The sequence below is a fragment of the Struthio camelus genome, chromosome 1 (assembly GCF_040807025.1).
Source record: "Struthio camelus isolate bStrCam1 chromosome 1, bStrCam1.hap1, whole genome shotgun sequence".
In the NCBI taxonomy this organism is placed as follows: Eukaryota; Metazoa; Chordata; class Aves; order Struthioniformes; family Struthionidae; genus Struthio; species Struthio camelus.
The window spans coordinates 178,531,823-178,544,073 of NC_090942.1; the positions used below are offsets into that span (position 1 = coordinate 178,531,823).

General features: G+C 35.9%; 1 protein-coding gene across 12 annotated transcripts in view; it reads right to left on the minus strand.

The window, feature by feature from the left end:
- PIBF1 (progesterone immunomodulatory binding factor 1) overlaps positions 1 to 12,251 on the minus strand; it is a 127,467-nt gene that overhangs the window by 33,927 nt on the left and 81,289 nt on the right. For all 12 annotated transcript variants that reach the window (XR_011138584.1, XR_011138583.1, XM_068929659.1 and 9 more), the window contains 2 exons: positions 7,897 to 7,999; positions 1,725 to 1,855 (listed from right to left, as the gene is read on the minus strand). Coding sequence is in view for 10 of the 12 variants with exons in the window: in XM_068929659.1 (XP_068785760.1) it covers positions 1,725 to 1,855; positions 7,897 to 7,999 (234 nt within the window). In the remaining 2 variants the exon portion in view is untranslated. The remainder of the gene's footprint in view (positions 1 to 1,724; positions 1,856 to 7,896; positions 8,000 to 12,251) is intronic.

The window sequence follows — 12,251 nt, forward strand, 5'->3', positions numbered from 1 at the left end:
TTATTAACTATAATTATGCATCTTGTATAACTGTAGCATAAATTAAACTTCAACTTAAAAAGCCTAACACAGAATAAAACATTAACTAATGATTTTAGTTACAACTGAGAAAAACATCATTTTGAAGTAGCTTTACAAATATTAACATTTGCCTCAGCTCTGAGATAAAGAAAAATCAGGCTACATAAACCCTGCTTAGTGTTTCCACTACTACTTTTTTAATGGCATCAACATTATCTACAAAATTTAGAGCCCTCCTTGAGGAGCATTAACTCTCTGAACTCATTTTCTCAAAAATACTCCACATAATATTCCACATATAAACCAACAAAATGCTGTTTAATAAGCTAAGAAGATAGATAGGAACACAAATCTTCTGATCCAGCAGAGCTTTACTTGGCATGTATTTGGTAGGGATTATCATTAATTTACTTAAATTAGTTTGATCCACTGACCAGTTCTGGGCTAGCTGGGAGCTAGACTGGTTCATGACATAATCTGAAATCACCTGAAAGATATTTTAATTTAAATCTGTCATCGGTAGATTCCAAATGGCTATCCTCATGGCAAAAGATGGCTAGAATGTAGTGGTTCTCTTGTTATAAATCTCTTTCTCTATCCTTGATGCCAAACATGGTAATGGGAAAGCGTAGGAACAACATCATCAGCTTTATACCAGATAATGATTTCTCCTGTGCTCAAGGGACTCTCAGCTAGCAACTTAGGACATCTTTTTAAATCCAGAGTTAAGAAGATCAAAATTAGGGACTGCTAACATGTATGAAAAGCCCTAAGAGATTAGAGTGTTTCCAAAAATTTCACTGGGCTCTTAAATTGTAGCAGAGTTTAGACAAAACTGTAATACCTGAAAGTCAACATTACTCATTTCAGTTTAAAAGGAATATGGGGAACTATAGGATTTTAGTTTTTTTTACCAAAACATTTGTTATGTAAAGTAAATATTACTCGCTTGTTATAAAACTATTACAGATGAAAACAGTTTGTCAGACCACAATTTCTTTTATAGAAACACTGACTGGTGGTGAGCACACCTCAGCTTGCCATAGTAGAGTACTGCTGGTATGTGCTTCCTAAATCAAGATACCAGATAAATACCTACCAGTTTAAATACTAAATTCCAGTCCACTGGAATACAGCTCTCCTACTTTTTGGCAAACACGGGATAGATTATTTTATAACAGTTTATTTGAGAACCAGATGGTAAATACAGTTTATAAAGTTATATGATAGTGGGAAATTGCTCAGTGGTCAGAGGCTTCTGGCAGCTGGACCTAACAGCAAACTAGAGAGTCTATACTAGATGAAGCCTGCTGTACTTAGGTACAAAGTACCCTTCACCCTTTGCTAGTGCACTGACCTATTAATTTTCTCTGAACTTATTTCTTTACTTTTAGTTTTGTATGCTTATGTGCCTTTTTTTCCTTTCGTGCGTCGGAACTTTCTTTACTACCCGAGAACTCTTTGCAACTCCAAATTCCCTTTTAAACTGACTCTCATTGCTGCTTTTCCAGGCCCAATGGCTCTTTTATGACATTATGAGCAAAATCACAGATGCTGAAGTTCCAGGATGAAGACAGGACTTAGTCATTGATGCACTGTCTATGTCTCCTGCTTAATGACCAGTAGCATATTGTTTTCTAATGCTAAACACAGAAATGATTTCCTTTTCAGTTTAAAATAAAAAATGCAGTGATTTTTATTACCTGACATCTTTTTCAAGCTGTGTAATATGTTCTTTCTGTAGACTTATTTGAGAATCTCTCTGTCGCACAGTTTCAATCAGGTATTTGTATGGCTGCTGTACTTGATTCAACAAAGAATTTGCTCTGTCAAGCTGAGAAAAAAATAACGTGTTACTGCTACAAAATTTGCAATTTATAAAACACAGTTACTCATTATAATAATATAAAAAATAAACTTGTTATCTGACAAAAATGCAACAAATTATCCCGAATTACTATCTAGTAAGTTACTATCTTCTTATGTTTCTGCTCTAATTGCGCTATACTTTCACTGTAGTCATGCTAGTGCTCTCTATATTCCGCTGAATCTGCGTGTTCAAGAGTTTTAATGTAACAGCTTTCATTAATGAGAAAATGAGTATAGATAAGGCCTCTCTTCATTCACCTTACTGACCCACAAGTGACATTTTTAAGTAGTACACTTTTGCGATAGAATTTTTAGCTCTGAAACTGAACCTAAACAAACACACAATAGTAATAGAAAGTAAGTTCCTTCTGCTTTAATTAATTACTGTATATAAACTAAGAAATCCTACAGGATGTTTACTAGACTTGTATAAAGGAACTTTCATACTTACATATATTTAATACCCATACCTCTGCATAAACAGTATCAATAGGACTAAAAAGCAATGCCAAATATTAACTGATATGGTTTGCATTTCAAGCAAGAACAAGATCATTCACTAAAAATGCGTGGACTGAAGATCAAACTTCAAAATTTAGCCATTTCAGCACCTGGAGTACACAGAAGTCAAGAATATCAACTAGATTATTTAAAATAAAATAAAATCTTTTAATGTTTAGATACAGACAGGTCTAATGGAATGAGTTTAACTGAAGATGGAGAAGATTTCCAGTTAGTTTATAAAATTTCTGAATAGATTAAACTGTCTGTATTTGCCAAATAAGACTTAGGATCAATCAGTCTTATTTCCTGGTGTTCCACACAAATAGGAAAAACAGAACAGAGACAGAACATTGCTTGTTCACCTTACCGACCTTATTAAAAGCAGAACACACTCCATCTTATGTTTAAAAAGTGGCAAAGAGAGAAAATAATAGTGCACTTTGAAATAATAAAAATCCTTAAATATTATTTAAATATACCAGTTCCTTCAGAAAATACCTATTCTACTCTACAGTGAAATTCCAGATTCATTGTGAAGAAATAAAAATAAGGAATAATCATTTTCTTGAAGAGAATAAAGCCACAAGCATAAGAAATTAAGCTATTAGTTTTCTGAGAGCAGAAGTTATCAAAAAGATCTTTTTGAGAAGGAGGATAGATAGTGTCTTTAAATGACACACAGAGATCCTTTTAAGACGTGGAATACTAATCTCTAGGATGCCCTAAAAATGGAATATAGAAACTTGGGGCAGTCATTACAGGAGAAATAAAATTAATCTAACTCATCTTGTTCGGAATCCTGATCCTGATAGTGTAAGAACTTTCAAAGGATGTTGTCATCACAATGTGAAGTTTCTTGTTCTTCTCAGTGGTAAGAATTATAGTACTTTAGTGGGGAAAAAACATGTGTGGTGATGTAAGCTTGGTTTGATGCTCCTAACTCATCTGTTCTCTTCCAAACTTTACTGCTTAAAATGTATGCCACTGTTACTAAAACAAGGCTATCCCTTCCCTCACCACGGTGCTTCTTTGCTGCCTATTAGTTTCTATAAACTTAAAAGAAGTGGTCATTAAAATGACCACTGTATTCAGTTAAGTAATAAAGGTATCTAACTCATTTTATTAATTTATCTATGTGTATATACATGTATATATATACACACACTTTTATATATATACATATCTATGAATTAAGCATTATCCTTGAGTGATAGTGTTGTTTTTTTCTAATAAGTAACTTTATTTTCTTTCTGATTTAACATAAAAGAGTTACTTAATCACAGAATCACAGAATCGTTTAGGTTGGAAGGGACCTCTGGAGATCATCTAGTCCAACCTCCCTGCTCAAGCAGGGACCTCTAGAGCATATTGCCCAGCATCGCATCCAGGCAGGTTTTGAGTATCTCCGGGGAAGGAGACTCCACTACCTCTCTGGGCAACCTGTTCCAATGCTCTGTCACCCTCACAGTGAAGAAGTTTTTTCTCATGTTCAGGTGGAAGTTCCTGTGGTTCAGTTTGTGCCCGTTGCCTCTTGTCCTGTTGCTGGGCACCACGGAGAAGAGGCTGGCCTCATCCTCTTGACACTCCCCCTTCAGATACTTGTAGACATTGATGAGATCCCCTCTCAATCTTCTCTTCTCCAGGCTGAACAGGCCCAGCTCTTGCAGTCTTTCTTCATAGGAGAGAGGCTCCAGCCCTCTAATCATCTTGGTAGCCCTCCGCTGGACTCTCTCCAGGAGTGCCATGTCTCTCTTGTACTGGGGAGCCCAACACTGGACACAGTACTCCAGGTGAGGCCTCACCAGGGCTGAGGAGAGGGCCAGGATCACCTCCCTCCACCTGCTGGCAACACTCTGCCTAAGGCACCCCAGGAGACCATTGGCCTTCTTGGCCACAAGGGCACACTGCTGGCTCATGGTTAACTTGTTGTCCACCAGCACTCCCAGGTCCTTCTCCGCAGAGCTACTTTCCAGCAGGTCAGCCCCCAGCCTGCACTGGTGCATGGGATTATTCCTGCCTAGGTGCAGGACCTTGCACTTGCCTTGGTTGAACTTCAGGAGGTTCCTCTCCGCCCACCTCTCCAGCCTGTCCAGGTCCCTCTGAAGGGCAGCACAGTCTTCTGGTGTGTTAGCCTCTCCTCCCAGTTTAGTATCGGCAGCAAACTTGCTGAGGGTGCACTCTGTCCCTTCCTCCAGGTCATTGATGAATACATTGAACAAGACTGGACCCAGGACTGACCCCTGGGGGACACCACTAGCCACAGGCCTCCAACTTGACTTAAGTATTCCTGTGTCATTTTTTTAAGTGATAAATCTAATCACTTGCAACTGGACATTTATTATTTACGCCTCAACGTACATTGTTATCAACCTCAAGGACTTCCTCATTATTCATCTTGATTTATACTCTCTCAGAGTGACCTGTAAGCGTGTTTTTCATAAAAACGTTTCAACCGAGGCATACAAAAAGCACATACCTAACATCATAGAGAAAGCTCACAGAAGTCATTCAGCAGCAAGGCTTAGTACATTTTTTTTAATTTAGGGTATAACTTTTACCCTATACTGACTCAGTATTTGCTTGTCAAACCTCTCAAAGACCATGCTAGCCTTCTTGACAAAAGAGACTGTCATCCTTCAGTTCTGGCATGATTGCTAAAAACCTCTCCAAAGTGAATTAGTTAACTATGCCCCAAATTTAGCTTGGACACTAAATGTAGTAACTGCAGATCACTACCTTGCGGGAGCTGAAATACAACCTTCCATTTACTTAAACTGCAATTAACAAAGTGAGTTGCAGAAGCAGTAAACTAATCTATCATGAACTAGGGAAAATCCTTCTTGGCTCAGGTCATGAGAATTCCTTTATTCTGTTTGTTCTACACATGGTAAACAACCCTTTTGCAGTAAGAAATAATCCCCAATACCTACTTTAACATTGCAAGTCACCGCTATACAACAAAGTACATAAACAGGACAGACTTTAATGGAGAATTCTTTTTTAGTATCATTTCACAGCACAGAGAATGGATAGGATCCTGCACAGTCTCATAAACCCTAACAAACTCTAATAGGACTAACTGAAGACCGACAAGTTTTCTTCAGCAGCTGCGCTTTTCCATAGGGTTCCAACCTTCAAGCAAGCACAGACTCCCTCCAGATGAACAAAATTATGTAGAAGTCAATAATTTCTTCTTGGTAATGCTGAACTTTCCCAGAAGATCAGCATGATTCCTTTCTATAAGGCTCAGCAGCAATCGGCTGAGGACAGCCCAAAAAAGGGTCTCAGAAAGAGAATCCATTGTAGTTATTGCAATTACTTTTCCTTTTTTTTTCTCTCTTTTTTTTTTGCCTCTACAGAGCGTTATCTGAAGTACTGCAGAAAATTAACAATATTCAATCCAAATTCAAACGCAAAGTTGGTGCAATCACTTTTTAAGCAACTTGCAAACCATATTCTTGATTTCAGCAGGGATGTCATATAGGCCATGTTCCTTTTCATCCTTTTGGATGACTGAACAAACTATCAGTCTAAAGAATGACAATGGGCTACCTCAGCATGATGTAGTCTGCAGCATCTCTGTTTTGCTCTTAAAATCAAAAAAAAAAAGATATTTTGAACACAGTAAAGGCAGTAAACAGAAATTTAAGAACTTCAAATGTATAAAGGAAGACAAAAAATAGAAATCAATACAAGTAAAGATAGGAAATAAAGAAAATTAACAAGAGAATCTAGAGCTTCATGGGGAATGCTGATGCAGGCAAATAACTCTTAAAATAAAATCAAATGGGAGTAAATAAAACCCATTATGGCAGAGATAAAATAAAACTTTATATAATGATGAAAAAAACCCACAGAAATTTTCAATAAATATTTTTCCACAGAAATTTTCAATAACTATTTTTGTCCTCTGTTTCAAAAGAAGTCAGATGATCAGTTTGTATAATAGGAGAATGAAGTATTTCCAATCCATTAATAACAAGCGAAAAATTTTTGTGTACATATTGAAGAATGGCAAGTAGAATGGCTGAGGTAACTGGTATCAAACTAAATGGCCTATAATCATAGGCAAATTAAAAAAAAAATTGATGAAGCATTCAGACTTGAATGCTAGACAAAAATTTAATAGAAAACAGCGTTTAAAGAAATTTTATTTAAGCTCGTAAGAGTTTAAAGTGGATAGCTGTGAGTTAGCTATCTGCAAGACATCTAACTTACTATTGTGTATGACATTCTGATTTAAACTCTACAATTATATGATCAAAAGAGTGCCTACGAACATAATGAAAAAAAGGCTACAAGACCATGGTAGAATAGAAGTGAGGTGAAGATGTTCTAGTGGAGTTTTTCAGGGAGCTGAACTAAGGTCACTGGCTGTAAATCTTTCGTCAGTGATCCAGAAGAAAATGCAAATCCACTGCAAGTAAGAAGGAATGTATGGAAGTGGAAACCAAACAGATTAAAATGAGAAATAAAGTGTACATTTCACTGGTGACAGTAAGAGCATGGTGATATCAGATAACTACCATGGATAATGTTGGATTCATCAATCTCCTGATGCTTTCAAGTCATGAACATTTGAAAGGTATGTTTTCGTCAAATACTAATTACTATCATATATGTAAGAAGAATCCATAACAAATTTTAGTATTAGTTAAAAAAACTCTCTAAAAAACTTCACTATGGATTCTTTCACCTATTTTTTTAAACATACAGAAAATGTAAGTATTTGCATTGTAAAGTGCTTTGGTGTTGTTATTCTAGTTATTAATTACCACAGCTTTAAAACCAAACTGCTAGCTTCATTCATCCTAGAAATGCGTTATGGTGGCAACATCTAACAGCAAACCTAGAAGTTCTTCAGTTCATAAGAGATACTTGAAGGAAAATATCAAAAATATTTCCAAAACTTATGTCAACTTAATTCTGGGGGCTTTCAAACTGATTCTTGTTTAGCAACTATTCTCCATGTGAACACAGGATGTGTTTTCAGCTTTTGCATATAAACTTAAAAATAATCATGAAATTAAACTTGCTATGATATAGTTAGAAAAATAATTTTCCAGCAGTTTATATTACAAATTCCCTAGACTTGCACATTCAAAAGACAAGAGCTGAACAATGTAGAAAAGCATTTACAGAAACATATCAAAAGTGATTCAAGACCACAGCTGTATAAAAGGTAATGAAGTGTTCATTGAACAATTAATTATCAGACAGAACAAACTAGCTTGGCTGGCTGGTATTCTGTTCAGAAATCAGAATTTTGTCTAGCCTAAATTCTTGTTTAGTTGGTAAAATAATCCCACTTTTGATCTTTATTTCAAAATACAATATAAATTTATTTGAAAAACTTTATATTGAAGTTTTGGTTAATTCTGAGGCCATTTTGTGACATCAGATATGTAGTAAACACTGTTTAGAAAATATTTCATTTTATGAACAGCTGCTCTACAGTATTTACAGTCTCTAGAGATTTGATTTTTTGTGGCAGTAACTTACCTCTTGTGAAATCTGTGTTACTTGTTCCTTCTGATGTTCCAGATCTTTTACAAGCAGTGAGTTTTGCTTTTCTAGCTGCAGTAATCTTCTTGCCAAGTGAACACTGTGCCAATAAAAAGCAAGCTCAAGTTTAATTTCTTACAAAATACGCAAAGCAAATTCTCATTTTTATACTTCAGAATTTGATTGCCTTAATTTTTCACTAATGTTTAAATATTAATGCATAAACTATGCAGTAAAACCATGCAGAATGGTTAAAGTTGTAAGAACAACTAAAATATTACAAATTTAACAGCACTGTAATAACATTCCCACAGTTATGCCATTGTAGTATTTTTTTTTCACAAAGTAATTACCTATATCATTTGCACAATATTACACAGTGTCAGTAATCATATTAAAATGTTTCAAGTGGTTATATGGGTATTTACTTTATTTCTAATAACTTTAGAGAACCATTATAAACAGCCTCCCCTTAAATCATTTTTAAAAATATGCATTAATTGACATTAATGTACATTTTCTGGAAGAACATGTAAGGTAATACTTAATCATCTTCCAAACAGAGACAAAATTGTCTTGTCTAACATTTAATATCTATATTTAATAAACTCTTTCCCAGATCCACAGAAGAAGTTATAAATGAAGAGAGAGGATTATTCAGCTACCGAAACACTCTGGTCAAAAAAATTATAATAAAATTAAATAAAAGATCCTCAGTCTCTCACATGTTTCATATACAACCCAAAATCTAACGTTTCATGTCCAAAATCAAAGTTTACCATCAATTCACTTCCATAGCTGGCTATGGGAAGATTCAGTTTGCAATTGAAGAGCCTAAATCTAGGCTCTTATATCTAATACAGCTGTCGGACCTAAGCTGTTACTGTAATCAGCATAGTCCTACTCAACACAGTCAGTAGAGCCTGAATAGCTTTCTCTAAAACGGACTCCTCGCTGGTAGGCTGGAAACACACTCCATGCTTCATTGACTGTATTGATTAGATCTACACTGATTGTAAGGGGTAGTTAGATGTCTAGTGTTAAACTAGTGTCTAAATTTATGTATCTTAATCTTGTAATGACTCCTGCCACCTTTGTAGGATTCAGCAGCCTGGCAACTTTCAATGAAAAACATATCTAGAGAAGATATGACCATCCCCTTCTGTGTTTAGTCATTCTAGCCATCAATCTATTATAAAAGTATAACATGGGAAATTCAAAGCTCTAAAATTAAGATGTATGGGGCTAATACGCGCCCCCCTTTAGTGTATTCTACCACTGAACTACAAGTTCTAGACATAGACTCTACCCAAATGTGCAACAATTTTCAAAAATTTATGTAAACAAGTGAGGATTCGCTCCAGTTCGGATCTTAAGACTCTCAGCCCATGCATAAACTGAAAATGTAGGACTGTGAGTCTCCAAATAATGGATAGCGAAGTGTTATCCAGTTCCTAGCCTTGATATTGAATCTGTAAGAGCATTAAGTTGTCTAAAGGGGAATGACACTGAGCTTTATTTACTATTAAGCTGAGGCTTAGAATATGTAGAGCTACTTGACTACATATATTTTTACTGAAAATTTGACCAGTCATAACCACCACCTTCTCCTCAATAACACAGAATACGCTATTAGGTTGGGCAGTTTTAACACTCTTCACCTGTGTCACGCTATGTAAACCTACCCTTTCATACATACAATCTTTTACTTTCATTTTGTATGGCAGGAATGACCTGACATTCTCAATTACACTCACTAAGAGGTAATAGAGATTCCAGAAGAGTCAGAATATATCTTCAATTTACATTAAGTACAAGGAAGACCACTGGATATCAAGGGGATATTCTGAAAAGGAAATAGAGCATTAAAATGTCTAGAGGCTCAAGAGATTGAAGAGATTCTGAATATCATTTTAGAGGAAGCTTGAGAGGAGGAGTGAAGAAGTTGATTTATGGAAAAAAAATGGAGAGATGGGCAACTCTGTATCTGAAATGAGCTTAGCAGGGAACACCAACAGCCACTTTCCTTTCTACATATAATTTTCACAGTTGGACAAAGAGTAATCTGAGGCTACTCTCTCCCAGTTCCTCTTATAAAGAACTTCAAACTTTGTGAAAATATTAACTGAGAAAAAGAGAAACTTAATTCTCCAGACCAGTGGTTAGGATTTTTATTTAGGAGACAGGAGATGTGTGTTATGATTGCATCTGGAGGAACAGAGAAATGAACCACTTCTCCAGTATCTCAGATGAGGGCTCTTATTCATTAGCTATTGGAGACTAGGGTACACAGTGATACTTTACCATGTCAACTTTGAGAATGCAGCCCATCATAATTTTTCCAGTTAAAACTATTTAGTGAACCTGACCTGAATTTGCAAGTATTTAATGGTAATCACAAGTACCTATTCCAAGTATGCTTGTCATTATGTTTTTTGACCAGCTTAAACTTAGAATAAGCAAAGGAAGAACGGGAGTGATCTACAAAAACAGCTCATTCTGGAAAACTATGGTTACATCCATCCTAGAAAACTATGCAGTGCTCAAGACTGTGATCATTTATAGTTATCAGACCATTCGTGTCCCCAGCAGCATCGTGGCACTTGCAATTAACGCTCCTCCAAACAGTTCCCAAACATAGCTGAGGAGACAGCATCGACCAGTAACCACTGCCAATTCGGAGTTTACATGCAGCTAACATATACTGAGAGTTCAATATTACGGAAGTGTACTGCTACACGTCATTTGGTCTCAGTGCTTGAGAATCTTCCCAGCCATGTATAATTTACTAGTATGGGCATGGCCTTTATATCCAAAGTCACAAAATATTTCTTTCTGGCAAGTAGGCGAACAGGTGTAGACCCTATCACGCACTATGCCTTAGTGGGTGGTTTACCATAAGGTTTTAATTAGACATTGAAATGCATGCTGACAACTTGCTAGAGTTCTTCATTTAGGATACCAAAAGTCTGGAACTAAAGAGCAGGTAGTGGACTTCAAGAAAAATATTATCCACATTTGTAATAAATTCTTCTTCCTTAACCATCCCCAGAGAATGGAGCATTTATCTTTATTTCTTTAACAGCTCTAAACACAGAAGTCGGTTTCAAGGAGACTTTACTTTAAAGCTTAGAAGTTGAAGGCTTCACACTGTTTTTCTGCATGGCAGTTTTCCTTGAGTCAGAATAGCAGGAGGTAAAGCCTATGCAGATTTGTATTACTTTTTGAAATTGCCTTAATTGGTAAAGCCTACAGAAGGTCTATGAAACCTCCAATATCATAATGAAGGATCAGATCAGTTTTTATCTGCCTATGCCTTTTGGAACAAAAGAGAGGCATTCTGATACAGCTGCTCCTAAGCTCAGAAAGAGTCTTCCAGGCATATTTGTAATCCTGGCATACTGATCATCAAATTCACCATTCAAAGGTCAGCATCTAGCAAAATCTATACATAGATTATTTAATCTAAACTGAAATGAATAAGATAGGGAAAAAAAGGATCTATGCTGAAATTCAGACAAGTTTCTGAACTACTGACACAGGAGGAAGAAACTGAAGTTTTAGGAAACGATGCTAGAGAATTCTCAATAGTCTCTGAAAATAGACGTATAACAGCCTTGCTGAGTTTTTGGCCTTATTTTTTGCAATTTTATATAGAGAAAGATATCTTGTAAGGAATAATCTGAAGAGGAATACAAATGTGAATCGCAAATTAAGATTGTCATACTTAAGCACTACATAGAATCTTTATCATCTCTAGCAGCAAGATGTAACTTTGTGTATGGTTAAGATTAATTTACATGACAATCCTATTGACACGACTTACCTTAAAAAATAAATATAAAGGATAGAAGAAACAGTATGTGGTCTCCTAAATATCTTTTTTCAGCATGAACAGGGTGTCATTTGATAAATCTTGTCTGTACCTTACTGTTCTAAAGGATATTCACTTTTTTTTTTTTAAATGAAGAAAGCAGAGGGGGAGAGTGCCAAAAAACCCAAACAAATGTTTCTAGAAAAAATTAGCTATAAGTAATGAAAATTGCACTTCCAATTTCTGAAGCACTAATATCTAAATACTAGGAATGTATCCTGCAAAGTAGTGCTACATGCCTGCCCTGCCTTTACACTGTTCTTTATGTGTCCATCAAAGATGATGGCTTTTTGTTTTGCTTTGTTGTTGTTGTTGGTGGTGGTTTTTTTCAGTTAGAGGTGAAGTTCAAAGTTACCACTACCATGAATTACACAGTTGATTTTCCTGCAATTGGTCAAACTGCAGGGGTCAGCACACTCACAATATACAGAATGAGCCTAATTCTGAGATAATGACCTTCCTATTCATAGTGTCTACT